Source organism: Stenella coeruleoalba, assembly GCF_951394435.1.
Source record: "Stenella coeruleoalba genome assembly, chromosome: 13".
NCBI classification, from domain to species: Eukaryota; Metazoa; Chordata; class Mammalia; order Artiodactyla; family Delphinidae; genus Stenella; species Stenella coeruleoalba.
This window is the reverse complement of record NC_137159.1, coordinates 52,110,447-52,127,630: the sequence shown is the minus strand read 5'-3', so window position 1 is coordinate 52,127,630 and position 17,184 is coordinate 52,110,447. Positions and strand designations below refer to the sequence as shown.

Sequence of the window (17,184 nt, the reverse complement as noted above, 5' to 3'; positions counted from 1 at the left end):
CTTCTTCAGGCCTATAATCTGGCATAGAAGAGAGTAGTATACTTTAGTTTGTAAAGGAATGATAACTGTATTCTAAGTGGTTTTAGGTAAACAATAGAAGGAAAGTGTTACTATTTTAAAAAAATCATTTTAGTCCTTAGAGTCTTTGTATTTCTTGTGATACTAAACTACTAGAGTTACAAAATGGTTATCCTTCCTAGAGAAGGAAATGGTCCAGATTACAGCTGCTCACTTACCATTGGTAATTGAGTATACTTTGTAAATTATTAGCAGGATCACAGTGAGCTCATTGTTAAGCAGTCCCAAATCAGAGATTCTTTTCTGGGTTAAGGCTAACCAGTGTGGTAGCTTGATCCACTAGGTTTCTCAACTGAGAGTTGAGAGTTGCTTTGTTGGTCTTCGTTTCTTTCTAGTTCACCTTTTGGTCGTAAAGGAGATTTGTGTGCCTGTGTGTTGTGGGGTAGGGGTGGGGTTGATGCCCTGTGCTCTAGGGAACGTTACAGGCATTGCCGAGACAGCACTAATCACATACCGTTATGATCCTTAGTAGAAAGTTTTGCTTTTTGCTGCTATCACCAACATGTAGCTTCTGCTGCCCTGTGGATTGGTTGTATAACAGAAGCTACCATTTTTGAGCCCCTGTTATAGACTCAGCTGTACGTACCTTTATGTCGTGTTATCCTCTTAAAAACCCTTGTAAGAGAGGGGTAGTTGTTCCTGTTTTTAGATGGAAAGGCTGAGGCTTAGATTTCACACAGCTAGTGAGTGCCTGAATTTGCTTTTAGGGCTCTCTGAAGCGAAAGCACATGTTCTTTGTGTTCCACCACAGTCTGCCAGTAACGCTGGCCAGATAAGAAGCATTTCAATGAATAGTATGTTTGTTAGTATATTACATAAGATACTTTCTCCATAGAAAAGGAAGCATAGCTTAGGATTTTATGCCTCCCTAGTGTGCAGTATCTATATGGTCAAATTTAAATTGTGGTGGTGTTAAAGACTAAAAAGGAATTTTGAAGCAAAAAAATGAATAAGGATTATGTACCTGGGCCTTGCCCAGTACTACACAGATTGGCTATGCTTAGTTCAGGTTGTAGATGAGCTATAGCTTCAACTGCTAAGGAACACTGAAATCCCTGTAATGTTTCCTAGGGAATAGTATAGAGGTTTAAATGATCAATAATAGAACTTGCAATCCCGCATGTGTTGTACATAGGAAAATACTGACATTTGTGGCATGTCCTAGAAGAAATGAAAGGGAGAATCATTTATAAAAAGAAAGAGAAGCTAAAGCTTTATGCTGATAGTACTGGTAACATTTTAAAAGTTCCTGTCTTTCTTTTGAGTGTCTCCTGGGAGCCAAAGGCTTTATAGATATGGTTTCTAATCCTCACATCCAACCCATGAGGTGGATATTGTTATCCTCATTTTATCAAGAGGGACACTGAGGTTCAGAAATATGAAGGACTGCATCAAAGTTCACAGCATTCGTAAGTGGTGAAGTTGGAATTCAGCCTCCTCCCTACCACACCCCCTCAACTGACTGCCTCTTGCCTATGCCCTTTTCATTATGTTGCCCCTAAGCAAAGTTCAGGCAGAATCACTACAGGGTTTAAGAATCTGGGATTTTGATGGTTCAGAGCGCCCTCCTGTATGACACTGGAAATTAGAATTGTGTGAGTAAAATTGAAGAAGCAGAGATGCAAATTTTAGATACTTTTTTTTTTTTAATCAGAAAAAGAAATAGCTCTTAAATTGTCTTTTTTGGGGGGGACAGTATTAATGCAGAGTCTTTATAACACTGTTACTCTTAATTTGATTTTATGTCCTTTTTCTTTTTTCTTCTTTTTTAAGATGTACTACTGTATTTCCCTTAATATAAAGAAAGAAATATAACAACTTCTTAAACTTCTTTCATCCCTTGAAATTAGGCATGTGGTTTCATATTTTTTTGATAATTTTATTGTTTTTATTTATTTTATTTTTTAACATCTTTATTGGAGCAAACGTATTCTTAATTGACCATATAGTTGAAAGTAGTATTCTAGAAAAGAAGTGAAATTTAGTCATATAGATCCATTAGTTATAATAATATCAGAACATTTTTGAGTGGTATACAAGCCTACAGAAAGAGTTATGACTTTCATAGTAGATGATAGGCATAGAATATAGACACCAAAACATTCACAATAGGCCTGTGAATATACCCTTTGCTCTGGATTCTTTTGGTCAGAGTAATGTTTCACACATTGCAATTAAAATGGAGCAAGCCAGTAGTTTTCTTTTGAGTGTGCACGTGCTAGGTTTGTCAAATTGTAATATCAGTTTCATCCTTTAATGGAACATTTTGATAAACCACCAAATTGCCATACAGAAAAAAAATCCCCCAGATATTAATGTGCTATTTTCTAAATAGTCTAATTTTCAGTTTTGAATTCTTCTTTTACCTGAGAGCCTTTTATTTTCCTAGTGGGTATTTTTTGTTTAATATTTGGTTATTAATTCCCATTATGGTCAAAATGTGGCTGTATAATTTTTAAAATTTTATTGTGCAATGTATCGTGTACAGGAAAGAATGTGTAAAATTTTAAGTGACGTCTAAAGAATATTTAATAAGTAAAAATCATATAGCCTTTACCCAGCCAAACAAATAGGAAATTAACAGTGTTTTAGAAGCCTTCTGAGTGCCTCTCACTAATTCTATATCCCTCCCCACAAAGGTAACCATTTACCTGCTTTTTATATTCTTACTAGATATGTATACATATCTCAACAACATATTTTGGACTTTGCCTGTTTAAAAGATAAATTGATTCATAGTATATATACCTTAATTTCGTATCTTTCTCTAAGCATTATATCTTTGAGATTCATATGTATAGATGCAAGTAACGGTAGTTTATCACCCCTGCTGTATAGTAATAGATTGTTTGAATATACACTCAGACTGATGAGGTTTCACTGGGATGTCTCAATGACAGTCTCAACTGCAGTGTTTCCTAAATTGAATTTATTAACTCTCTTCAACCCTTCACTTGCCAAAACTGCTCTATCGATTGTGTTTTCTGTCTCTGAAGTAACATCTCTTTCCACCCATTTGCCCAAGCCGGAAACTCGTTTTTGACACCTCCTCCTCATTCCCCATTTCAAGGCAATCTTTAATCCTGCAGGTTTATCTTCTAAACATTTCAAATCTATCTCTATCTTCACTATCACCACCCTCGTGGAGTTCTTACCTGGACCTCTGTAGTAGTCTTTGTGCAGTATCAACATCCTTTCTTATGCTCTTACCGTGGATTATAGGCCTGCCTACCTCTTCCACTTCATCTTGGCACTCTTCCCTTCACTTGCTAGTCTATGTTAGCTTCAGCCATTGTTCATGCCATGCTTATTCCTGCTTCAGGACCTTTGCAAATGCTGCTGCCTCTACCTGTGGAACACTGTCCCTAATTCATTCTTACTCATCCTTTAGGACAAAATTTTAAAATACCACCTCCTCAGAGAGAAGTCTTCGTTGCTCACCATCCCTTAATCTAGATCATGACTCCCTGTTATCATTAGGACTTTGTACTACTCCCACCTGGCACGACTATAAAATTAATTAAATGATTATTAAGGAAGACCTCTCCTTCGATTCAGTCAGAGACAGTAGTCTACAGAGTCTAATAAAGCAAGAAATCATAAAAAGGGATGCGTGCCTTAAAATCTTTACTCTAAGAACATGACTGCATGTTCATTTGTCAGTCTTGTTATCCAGGGACAAAGGCCTTTTCTTTGGGAGTAGGTCCCTTAGCTGCCAGTTCCATATTGTTTATCTTTCAGAAACCACACCCATAATATATCCTCTCAGATTTCCAGTTTGGGTTTTTTAAGTAGAACAAGAATTTAAGACTCTTCTGATACATTCTGAGTTTAGAATCCTTATGTATTTTTGCAATATTTTTTCCAATTTTTAAAACTATTTTCTTGCCTGTACCTAATTCAGCAACATAAGTATCTCACTTCTACTGAGTATTTCAAAGTCATTCAACTCAGTCTTCCCTACTCCCCCGCATTCTGTTAAGTTAATTAACTAATTACAATAATAAGTATAAATGGCATGAACAGGTCTGGAAGCGAAATAAAAGTATAACTTAGCTGATGGGAAGAAGTCTCCAAGTGTACTAGGTCGGTGGACTCCACGGTTTTTGAGTGCACATGTACATGGTCTACTGTATTGATATATTATCTATAGTGCAATACTGTAACTCTGAGGTTGAATTATGTGGCCATTTATTACCCACAAAACAGCAATTTTATATGGTTGAATATAATATTAAATAACAGTATAAAAGATAAACAGGCATCCAGTTGGATAATATAGATCATGTCACAGTAAAGTATGTAAATAATTTTAAAATAATTTTCTAAAAAAACTCCAGTGGTTCTCAGATTCTTTTAAGGGAGTATAGCTATGATAGCCATGCATCCCTGGATTTCTAGGTCAGTCTTTAATATTTAACATTGTATTATTTTTTCTAAAAATTATTGAAATGTCACCAAAATATCAATCAAAAATGGAATCTCCTGAACTGCCTCTTGTACCTGACTTTAGCACAGAAATACTTTAACCAGCCATGTGTCCCAGTTTTTGTACTGTAACTGAAGAGCTTTCTATTGGAAAGGTATTACCATGACTTAAGTAGTCTAGGTAGACTAAACAGTAGAGGAGGGATTTTAGTTGGGTCACATTCTTCCTCTTTACTCACTGTGGCATGCCATGTAGTCTTAAAACTTGTTGAATTTAATTTATTTCTAATAAAGTGTGGATCAAGTCCCATTGAAATGAACTGGGAACTATTTCAGTTATTTTGTTTTGTGGAAATTTTGTAATAGATACTACTTGGTATTAAGAGGGCCATTGACTATGTATGGTCTTTACTTTTTTAATATATGTAAATTTTTGTAGTAATAGAATTTGACCTCTGATATTTCATAATTCTGATTTATAGCTTATCCTGTTAAGTATCATTTTTCAGCAAAAGCTGTTTTACTTACTACATTATTATAAAACCAATTTCAAGTTATGATTGTCCTTCAAGGAAGGAATGACTTTTTAGAAATTTGCTTTGGATAGTTTTAAGCATAACTCTGCAGGTATAGAAATGTGAAAGATGATGAACTTTCAATCTAGAATCAATACAATTGAAATTTAACACTTTTTTATAACCCTGTGTAACTTTATATAAAACCATAAAGTAATAGAGTTTTAATTTAGTTCTCAAAGGGTTTCAGCCAAACACATTCCCAAAAATTTAACAAGAAAACAAATAAAAGAACCTCAGACTGACATTGTAAATATTAATAAGATAGTTGAAATGCCTTCCTGATTCTTACATGGACTCTTCTGTGAATCACTATCAGTGATTTTCTTCCCAGTATTACAGCTGCCCACATAGCATTCCCCATCTTAGGAAAAATCTACTTTCTGTCCCCAAAGGGGTGTGGAAGCATAATAGTCTTTCTTTAAATTAGGGTATTTTGTCACGATGCAATCTAGCAGCAGTCTCCACGTTAGGAATAGAGAAACCACTAAATTTCATGCTCTGTCTGTGAAACTGAACCAAAGGCTTAGTGTTAGAAACTGCCTACTGTCACCTGGCAAGTACAAATGTTTTCTGCATGTCCCACTTGTTTATACAGCTTACAAAGAACTGTATATGGAAAAAGTGGTTTTAAGTTTGGTCGCTTTCTAAAATGGACGTTTTTTTAGGTATAATTTGCTTGTCAAAGAAATATCTTTAGATAGCTACAGAATTTATCTTATAAACACGGAGAAGAGAGATTTCTGTACTTTTTGAATATTGCTCTTTTAGTTTCTGCAGTGGTGTGGTTTATAATCTTACATACACTAGACCAAGGTCAACAAACTTTTTCTGTAAAGAGCCAGATAGAAAATACTTTAGGCTTTGTAGGCTACATGTGGTCTCTGTCGAATGTTCTTTGTGGGTTCTTTGTTTTTGTTTTTTTAATCCCTTTTAAAAATGTAAAAACCATTCTTCGCTGAGTCTATACAGAAGTAGGCCACAGGCCAGATTTGCTTCTCGGTCTATAGCCTGCTGACCCCTTCTCTAGATCAGTACTGTCCAATAGAAATATAATTTGAACCATATATGTAATTTAAAATTTTCTAGTGGCCACATTTAAAAAGTTAAAAGCAGATGAAATTAATTTTAATTCTATATTTTACCAGTTGTATGCAAACTATTGTTATTTCAATATGTGGCACTAGCCACATTTCAAGGACTCAGTAACCACATATATCAGACAGCACAGCTTTAGACCAGAGCTATTTAAAGTAGGGACCATGAACTGGTGCCGGCCTACAGTTTGTTACCAGTTTATGACAGGTTAAGTATAGAAATTAAAGCAAGAATTTAAAATATTTTATAGCAGTTTAACCGTTACTTTATATCTGTTCAATCTAATAAGAAACTTGGCACTTGTATTTCATATATCTTTTTTACATTTCTTTTTTTTTTTTTTTTTTTTTTGCGGTACGCGGGCCTCTCACTGTTGTGGCCTCTCCCGTTGTGGAGCACAGGCTCCAGACGCACAGGCTCAGCGGCCATGGCACGCGGGCCCAGCCGCTCCGCGGCATGTGGGATCTTCCCGGACCGGGGCACGAACCCGTGTCCCCTGCATCAGCAGGCGGACTCTCAACCACTGCGCCACCAGGGAAGCCCCTACACTTCATTTTTTAAGCAATTTATTATTATATCTTACAAAAGAATCAGTCTGTGAAGTTAAAAAGAAACTGGCTCTTCACTACATATAATTTAAGAGGCACTGTTCTAGACAGTTCCTCCTAAGATTCTGCAGGCCTCTTGGATACATGGCAAAAATAAAAAAAGGAAACAGTGATAAGATTGTGGTAGGTAGTTTATTTAGTACTATTCACATGCCACCAACCCTACAGAGCAGTGTCCTTTTACTTGTCTCTTTCACAGCTACCATTGGAGCCTCTGACCAGGCTACCCTAGGCCAGTGGCTTTTTTACACTGCTCTAGAATCACTCAGAGAGCTTATAAAAAATAGCAGTGTCCAGGCCCAACTCCAGGCCAGTTGAATCAGAATTTCTTGGGAGGGGGCCTGTGTACAGTTTAAAAAGCTGTATATTTTTCCAGTTACATCCAGGTGATTATATTTTACAGCCAGCATTATTATTGTATGGATTCCCTCATCCCAGAAAAATTTGCTCTTTCTCTGTTTGGAAGAAATCATTAATCTGGGTGGGGGATTTTCTGTGCAGGACCATTCACTCTCTTTAACAGCGAAAGGGGGACTTTCCAGTTAAATATGTCAGATTGAACTTTGGCATTTTATCTTTACGCCCTCCTAGAACCCCACTGAAATGAAAGGAATAAAAAAAATAGAAGGCATAAATCACAAGTAGAAAGCAAATGAGAGGAGACAGAAGTAGGCCTGATTGGTCAACAAGTTTTTGATAGAAGCAGGTTTGTAGAAATTAGCAGAACTGAGAAAGCTGATCTAAAAACCTGATGTTAAAAAGAAGCAACCCAGGGCTTCCCTGGTGGCGCAGTGGTTGAGAGTCCGCCTGCCGATGCAGGGGACACGGGTTCGTGTCCCGGTCTGGGAAGATCCTACATGCCGCGGAGCGGCTGGGCCCGTGAGCCATGGCCGCTGAGCCTGTGCGTCCGGAGCCTGTGCTCCGCAACGGAGGGGCCACGGCAGTGAGAGGCCCGCGTACCGCAAAAAAAAAAAAAAAAAAAGAAGCAACCCAGTTTATGCTGCTGGCTCAGAAATTCAAGGAACTAGTTACCTCAGAAGGTAAGGGTGGAGTATGGAGCTGAAAACAGGAACGGTGGGAAGTCTGTGTATCAGTCTCCCATGTGTCCTCCTTCACCCTGAGCAGCCTGGAAACGATTGTTCCTTTACCTTGGATAAAACACGAGGTTAGAGCTGGGAGAAATTTAATCTAAGAAGTTATTTGTAACTGAAGGGATATCTTGTGAAAATAAGGACAACTTTTGAAAAACAGGGACTAAGCGGAAGTCTGAATGTTGAGGTTAAGACCTCACCATTCCCTTTTCCCTGTTCTCAGAGCGTGGCAGTCAGGTGTCTATGCCCCAGACAGGAGATTGGAGCATTTCTCTCTGGGATGAGCAGCCAGGAGACAAGGTTTAGAGATGCTAACTTCTGAGGATTCCCTAATAAAAAACCAACTCATTGTCTCATCACCTTGTAATAAAGCTAGTTGACAAGCACCGCCCACTCACCCCCACCTCCCCAAGTGGACAGAGCTTCTGATCAGCATGTCAGTGGTGATGCATCATCAGACACTTGCGGAAAGCCTCTGAAGTAAAAAACAGAGACCTAAAGATTTAAGGAGAAAAAAATAAGGTACTAAGAAGAGATAAAAATATTTAAAATGTTAAAAAAACATTTTACACTTTGTATCTGTAGAGAAATGAGATATTATATCCAAGAAGCTAGAATAGGATGCTATTAAAAAGAACATTCAGGACTTCCCTGGTGGCGCAGTGGTTAAGAATCTGCCTGCCAATGCAGGGGACACGAGTTCGAGCCCTGGTCTGAGAAGATCCCACATGCTGCGGAGCAACTAAGCCCATGCGCCACAACTACTGAGCCTGTGCTCTAGAGCCCGTGAGCCACAACTGCTGAGCCTGCGCACCACAACTACTGAAGCCCACACGCCTAGAGCCCGTGCTCCGCAACAAGAGAAGCCACCACAATGAGAAGCCCGCGCACCGCAATGAAGAGTAACCCCCGCTCGCCACAACTAGAGAAAGCCTGCACGCAGAAACAAAGACCCAACGCAGCCAAAAGTAAATAAATAAATAAATCTATTATTTTAAAAAACATTCAGAGAACAAGAAAATGGTCTTGGAAATTAAAACTGTGATAGGAAGAATTGTAACTGCAAGAGAACTGTTAGAAAGTAATACCAAAGAAATCTACCAATAGAAAATGAAAAGAAATGCAATCCTGAAGATATATGATAATCAAAAGATGAATGAATCTAAGTGGTCAAGTGTCTAATGAAAAGGATTTGTCAGGAGGGAGGGAGGGAAGGTGGGGGAATAAAAAGACACTGAAAGGGCCTGGCACAACGAGTGTAGAAAAGGCCCCACACTAAGGAGAAAAAGAAGAGGTACAATTTTTCACGAAATAAAAACAGGTCACATACAGAAGACTGGGAATTGGTGTGATATTAGACTTTTCAACAGCCATGTTGAAGCCACTAGCCAACAGTAGAATAATGCCCTCAAAGTTTGGGGGGTAAGTTACTTCCATCACCCAATAGAATATTATCAACCAATAGCAATATGAACATGTTATCTAGAAACAATGAGGAAAATAGCAGCAAGAAACAGCTAACAGAATTCAAAGTAATTTTCCTTGATTCCCTGGGAGTGGGAATCGGGAATGGAGAGGATGTTGCAGGCAATGCTCTTTTTTGTTATAAGCCTCGTAGTAGTATTTGACCTTTGAAACTACAAATGTATGAATTAGGTAAAAATAAAAAGCAACTCAAAGAAATGAGAAGGAAGCCAGGCTAGAAGGGACCAGGGTATCAGAAGAGTAGATCTACAAATTTTGGAGTCAACAGGAATGTAGCAGGAATTAGTCCTAAAAATAACAGGGCTATGAGTGAAATCTTAATATCAAAAAACAGTAAGTGATAACAACAGGCATGTTAAGTTCAAATGGTGTAAGCCTCAAAAAAGGCTTACAAAAAAATTTTTTTGCAAGGAGGAAGAGACAGAATGTTCTGACAGAGTTTAATAAGATTTAACAGTTCCATCTAACAGATTTTATTAGAATATATACCACTTAACAGTATGCTTTTAGTAAAGAAGAATCTGAAAGTACAATTTATGATTTTATAGACATAAATTCTCTATGTTGGCATTGTCACTAGTCCAAGAGCACTGTTAGTCCAAGAGCCCTTTCTGTAAGAAACTAAAGGGAAGATATGTAACTCATCTTAAGAAAGTTTATTCTTTATTTTTCTTGATCCTACTCAGCTTCTTGAAAAATGCAGGTATTTCTGACAAAGAGGATTAGTCAGTTATGGAAGGATCAGCTGTAATGACTCTCACCACTATAAGAAACAACTCAGATAGTTTTCCGATACTGATTTTAAACTGTGCAGAATAGTACCTAGTGACATAGTAATAGAAAAAGAACACTTTTTAAAAACTTCTGGCTGTCATGTTGTGACAAAACTAGTTGAATTTTAAGTTTAGGCTTTTCCATTTCATCTAATGTTGACTTTTAGGTTACTGAATGAGACAGTGTGCCTCTAAATGCTGTAGTCTTAAAATAACTCACTTATAAAGTGCCATAAACTGCTTTAGATTTTTTTTTTTTTGGTGGTACGCGGGCCTCTCACTGCTGTGGCCTCTCCCGTTGCGGAGCACAGGCTCCGGACGCGCAGGCTCAGCGGCCATGGCTCACGGGCCCAGCCGCTCCGCGGCATGTGGGATCTTCCCGGACCGGGGCACAAACCCGTGTCCCCTGCATCGGCAGGTGGACTCCCAACCAATGCGCCACCAGGGAAGCCCTAGATTTTTTTTAAAGGAGTAAGAATAAAGATGCCAAATTGCATATTTTTTGTTTTTTATTTACTAAAGTATCATAACTTTTTTTCTATTACTGTTACTTTCAAGCTCTTCCAGGGTTAAGAATTGGGAAGCTTAAAGACATCTTCCATTTAAACCTAAATTTTATTTTATTTTCTCCTATTTTCCATTATACTCAAACTGCTTCTTCAAAATCATGGATAAAATTTGCTATGTCATAGGGCGAGGAGGGCAGATACGGAATTTTTACAGGTGATTGACCTGTAAGGTTTAGACTGCCAGATGAGTAGAGCGGCAGTTAGTTGGTAAGTGAAATTGGTAAGATTACTACTTAAAGGTTTTTGAACTAATGCATTACAGAAATGTGGCCCTGATTATCACTTTTGAGAAGTTGAATGCCGATACCTTTCAACAATACAGAACATACTTTCCCTTTGTAATATTTGAGGCAGTACCTAAATTATTCAAAGAAAGGAGACAGAAATCAATGTCATAATGAAATTAGGTCGATGCATAGGAAAAAAACAACCAGAGTTTAAGGGTTTGTTTCCTTTCCCCCAAGTTCTGAGTATTCTATCTGAAAGGACGTGGATAGCGAGGACTAGCTTGAATGATAGTGCCACAGAAGGGCCTGCTGGCCTTACAGCTGCCAGACACTGTAAGAGCCTCATCACCTTAGCAGGGCAATGTAAGCTGAATTTCTGACCAGAACCCCTGAAATTTCCAATCAGAAGAAGGGGGGTGGGTACTTACTGCCTTTTCTGTTTTCACACACAACTTTGATTAACTTATTTTCTCCTTTTCCTGTTTTTGTCTTTAGGTCTTATAATCAATGGATAAAGTGGGGAAAATGTGGAATAACTTCAAATACAGGTGTCAGAATCTCTTCAGTCATGAGGGAGGAAGCCGTAGTGAAAATGTGGATATGAACTCCAACAGATGTTTGTCTGTCAAAGACAAAAACATCAGTATAGGAGACTCAGCTCCTCAGCAACAAAGCAGTCCCTTAAGAGAAAATGTTGCCTTACAACTGGGGTTAAGCCCTTCAAAGAATTCTTCAAGGAGAAACCGAAACTGTGCCACTGAAATTCCTCAGATTGTTGAAATAAGCATTGAAAAGGATAATGACTCATGTGTCACCCCAGGAACAAGACTTGCAAGAAGAGATTCCTACTCTCGACATGCTCCTTGGGGTGGGAAGAAGAAACATTCCTGTTCTACAAAGACACAGAGTTCACTAGATACCGATAAAAAGTTTGGTAGAACTCGCAGTGGACTTCAAAGGAGAGAGAGGCGATATGGTGTAAGCTCTGTGCACGACATGGACAGCGTTTCCAGCAGAGCCGTAGGAAGTCGCTCTCTGAGACAGAGGTTGCAGGATACTGTGGGCTTGTGTTTTCCCATGAGAACTTACAACAAGCAGTCAAAGCCCCTCTTTTCTAATAAAAGAAAAATACACCTTTCTGAGTTAATGCTTGAGAAATGCCCTTTTCCTGCTGGCTCGGATTTGGCCCAAAAATGGCATTTGATTAAACAGCATACAGCCCCTGTGAGCCCACATTCTACATTTTTTGATACATTTGATCCATCCTTGGTTTCTACAGAAGATGAAGAAGATAGGCTTCGAGAGAGAAGGCGGCTTAGTATTGAAGAAGGGGTTGACCCCCCTCCCAACGCACAAATACATACGTTTGAAGCCACTGCACAGGTTAACCCGTTATATAAACTGGGACCAAAGTTAGCTCCTGGAATGACTGAAATAAATGGGGACAATTCTGCAATTCCACAAGCTAATTGTGACTCTGAAGAGGACACAACCACGCTGTGTTTGCAGTCACGGAGGCAGAAGCAACGTCAGGTATCTGGAGACAGCCATGCCCACGTTAGCAGACAGGGAGCTTGGAAAGTCCATACACAGATTGATTACATACACTGCCTCGTGCCGGATTTGCTTCAGATCACCGGTAATCCCTGTTACTGGGGAGTGATGGACCGTTACGAAGCAGAAGCCCTTCTGGAAGGGAAACCTGAAGGTACATTTTTGCTCAGGGACTCTGCACAGGAGGACTACCTCTTCTCTGTGAGCTTCCGTCGCTACAACAGATCCCTGCATGCCCGAATTGAACAGTGGAATCACAACTTTAGTTTTGATGCTCACGACCCGTGTGTGTTTCACTCCTCCACTGTAACAGGACTTTTGGAACATTACAAAGACCCCAGTTCTTGCATGTTTTTTGAACCATTGCTTACGATATCACTAAATAGGACTTTCCCTTTTAGCCTGCAGTACATCTGCCGTGCAGTCATCTGCAGATGCACTACGTATGATGGAATTGATGGGCTCCCTTTACCGTCAATGTTACAGGATTTTTTAAAAGAGTATCATTATAAACAAAAAGTTAGAGTTCGCTGGCTAGAACGAGAACCAGTCAAGGCAAAGTAAACCCTCCTGTCCCCAAAGGGCATTAACTAGATCTGCTTTTATGTGCATCGGGCAGTACACCTCTAGCAAGCACACATATCAGTGTTAGGTTTTTTTCAGTACAGTATGTAAGCTTAGTGTTAGTATTTGTCAGGTGCAATCTGCTGTTACTTACTCAGATAAACGTGGTGCCTATTGAGACAACAGAGGATACAGCTACAGGTGTTCGGTAAGGCTACAAAAACATTCTGCCGATTTAGCTCACAGTTTGGTTTTTAATGGCTGTAGTTAACTGAGTGAAGCAACTCTGGGGCATTTGCTATGAAGAATTCTATTTCTTCCTGAAGAACAAATTATTAATATTGGATGAGTATTTCAACAGTGTGACTAATGTTTGAAATTATTATTTTTTCTAAGAATTTTTCTATAACCTTCCAAAAGTAGTGATGTTTGTAGTTACTATAAATCAAGCTTTGGAAGTCCAAAAAATAAAGACTGCCTTCCTTTTAGAAAAAAATGCAATTTTCTGGCCACAAGGGCATAGTGCAGTGCAGTTCACTTAAGTGTTGATATAGTTTATAGTCAGTCTCCTTTTCTCTTCTGCAAAAGGTACTGTTAAGTAAACCAGTTTTCTAAGTAGTAGTTCTTAAAATTTCAGACTTATGAAAAGTTGGTAGTAGAATTTTATTTAGAATTTTATTTAAGGCCTTAAGTATTCATTTTTTAATGAGTGCTTTAACATAACACATTGGGAATAGCTGCTGCAAAGTAGGCCTGCGTGTGATTTTTTTAAGGTGACATGTGCAGTCAAATCGCTGATTCATTAAAGTTGGATCTTTTTCTATGCCCGTGATGAGTTTGTGAACCATGAAGAAAATGAGACTAAAAGATACCCAAACAAGTCAGATAATACTACAGTGGTTGCTGATTGTTGAGATTATTGTTAAACTGTAATTCATAATTTAGATGGCAGTATTTATCTCTTTGTTGTAAACTCTCATAGCTGAATTGCTTAAGTACAAGTTATAGAATTTCAGTGCACTTAATTTTTAATGGAAAAATCTTAAACCTAAATTGCTGATTTAAAAGGTACTGTACAACCATTGTATCTGTAAATAACTTTACTTAGCACCTTTTTGTCACTTAGAATAGTATGCAATACTACTTGAGTGAGCTATTTTGGAAGTAATACCAAGTTCTAGTGTTTGCTTCTTAGTATTGGACTGAATTTACAGTTCCGTCCTGGACATTTTGCACTAAAGTAGTCGAATCCATTCTTCTGTCTTTTTGTTAACGTGCTCTGTACCACTGGTGAGTGCTCCTTAGTTTCCTTACCTGCTGCTACAGAAAGTTCTTTTACATCCCAATGGCTATCACCAAGGCCACAAAAAAGAAAAGCTATATTTGTATGCAACACTAACCCTTTGACTGCTAATGTATGTTTCTGCTTGCTGTGCCTTGTTACGGCTGCTTTTTTGTGCTAATAAAGTACGTTTGGTGTTCTCCTTGTATATCTGCTGTTTTATACATTTGCAACAATTTCTCTTGTAAATGGAATGGTTTGGGGTTTTTAAATAAGCATTACCTGACAACCTACTATAGTTAATGCAGAATTACTGAACAGTCTAATATTGACTTATTCCAACTAAGCTAACTCTAAATTTAATTCTATACATCTTTCCAATCATAATCACATATACTGTGGAACAGTATCTATAGTTACTGCAAATTACTGTATAGTTTAGATTGTAACAGAAAATGAACAGAGAAATACTGGCTAAACCTATTGATTTCTCTGCTTATAAGTGAAAGATTGAAACTATCGATGACATGTTATAATAAATGAATATCTATAGCCTCCCACTGCATCAGAAACAAGTTAAACGAAGTCTTGTAAACTAATAATACATCAGCACCATTTATTGGTTTGGGGACCATTTTAATTAACAACAAATGCCCAAAATGTAGAACTTTAACCAAAGACTTGTCCATTTTAAAGCAAAATGGGGATTGAAGGGACTTACAATTCCTGTTGTTTCTAATAGAAGTCCCTGAAGAACATATACCAAAGTGTTTGAGAACTTCATCCAAACCTACTTTAAAGCATTATGTGCAATTAAGTTGTTATGACATAATTACAGTGCATAATTGTTGGGTCCGTTTTCTTGAGCTTATAATGTACCTGGAAAATAAACCTCTTGGGGAAAAAAAGTTCATACTGATTATTGGAGAAAGACTATATATGCAAGCAAGATCTTATTTTAAAGAGGTAACTTGAAACTCCAAGAAAGCACTTGATGTTTTGTATGCTTGTAGCAAATTGATGTTTTAATTGTAGTTTTATAGAAAGTATTAATGCTTTTATGTATTTCAGAAATTTCATATGTTAAATGGAAATTGTTTTAAATGTGTAAATATTTGAGTTTATGTAAGCATGTATGTTACTGTGCTAAAAGTCACTTATGTTTCGGTTTGTGTGTAATATTAATATGCAACTTTTGGTTTAAAATTTTTTCTTAAACAATTAGTGGCTTACATTTTAAAAAAGAAAAATCACCAGCATGAAACTGCACCTAAGTCTATATTCACTGTGTCTTTTTCTGAATCCCGTTGTAGCCTGTCAACTAAATTTGTGTTTTCATGGTCTTTTTGAAGTGCGTTTTAATGAGAACTAGGAAATTCTTTAGAAGTTTAGACGTTTCATAGTGAAGTAATTATAATTTAACCCGAGGAAAGATTGCTCTGATTCATATCCACTCTCATTCTTACGTTCACTTATTCATTCATTCACACTCCCTATATACATATGCATATATATACATATATATATTTATGCTGTTATTAATTTCAACATTAATATTGCCATCTGATTCAAAAATCATGTAAAGGCCTTATTCTATATATATATATATATATATATATATATATACACTATCCTTGTACCATTCATACTTGATTATCTGCACCTGAAGTTTAGTCTTACAACTATAATCTTGTTTGTAATACCGTCACCTTAAAAAGAGAAAGCATTCATTAGTATTTTCTTTACTGGCTAAACACAGTAAAAAAAATTCTGAAGGAACAGCTTGGTTTAAATATAGTTACTAAGAATCATAATTAAATTTATACTTTTTAGACAAAAATTGAGCCCAAGTAATCATACTCCACAAACTGATCTGTGTTCCTATGGTCCATGAGAAGGTTTATATAAGATTTATAGTGGCTTGAACTATAAAAATTGATACTTGAATTCTAAGCTTCATTTTGACAAAATTCAAAGTTTATGAACATTTTTATTTGACATTTTGACCTGGTTGCTATTCATTTTCCATCCTAAGCTTCCTTTGCTCCATGGCACTAAATACAAGTTTGGTAAGTTTTATTGAGATTGATGTTAGATCCCTTATTTTTGTAGCAAAGAAAGTTCTAAAGTTCCTTTTTGGTAGAGGCAAAGAGTCTAGAGTGAGTCAGAACTCTCCTAGGAAAGATGCAGAGCCTATATCTATCTCTGGGAGTGTGTTACCACCACAGATCACACCAGTTCCTTCATTTATTCTGTACCGCAACACATAACAGTTTTACCTAGATGAAATTAGGTAAACATGCACACTAAAGGTGAGAAACGTTTCCAAAGGGGGCTATGCTGCTTGGTGCATAAAAACTACATATCTATGAGGCTCAGGTTTTGTTTCATATTTTTGCAACAGCCAATAGAGAACACAGTCTTTTATAATGTGGTATATTTCTAAGGAGATTTGGGGTGGGATTTCTGTGGGAGGTGGTTGGTTGTTGTTTTGGAGGGTGGGGCATGGAGGGATTGTCCTTTCAAAGTAGGGATCAGTTGGAACAACTGTTTCCATGCCCAGGAAGCGTGATTGAATATAGACTCATTTCAGCCATTCATTCAACAAATATTCATTGAAGACCCATGTGCCAGTCACCATTTTAGGTGATGGGTATATACTGGGTATATATTAGGTGATGGGTATATATTAGGTGGGTATATATTAGGTGATGGGTATATATTGGGTTACAAGACAAAGTTACAGGGTCACCGGAGAACACTGACCTTGAGTGATGAGAAGATGATCACCAAGATCAAAGAAAAGAGTATTTTAGTGAAAGAAACAAAACTAAAGATCTCAAAGCAGGAGT

At 37.5% G+C, this 17,184-nt stretch overlaps 1 protein-coding gene across 4 annotated transcripts in view; it reads left to right on the top strand.

The window, feature by feature from the left end:
• The window catches only part of SOCS5 (suppressor of cytokine signaling 5), a 63,088-nt gene extending 47,413 nt beyond the window's left edge, over nt 1–15,675 (top strand). For all 4 annotated transcript variants that reach the window (XM_079941440.1, XM_079941442.1, XM_079941441.1 and 1 more), the window contains one exon: nt 11,428–15,675. In XM_079941440.1, coding sequence (XP_079797566.1) covers nt 11,440–13,050 — 1,611 coding nt within the window. In that variant the 5' untranslated portion in view covers nt 11,428–11,439 and the 3' untranslated portion in view covers nt 13,051–15,675. The remainder of the gene's footprint in view (nt 1–11,427) is intronic.
• Nucleotides 15,676–17,184: the final 1,509 nt, after the last annotated feature.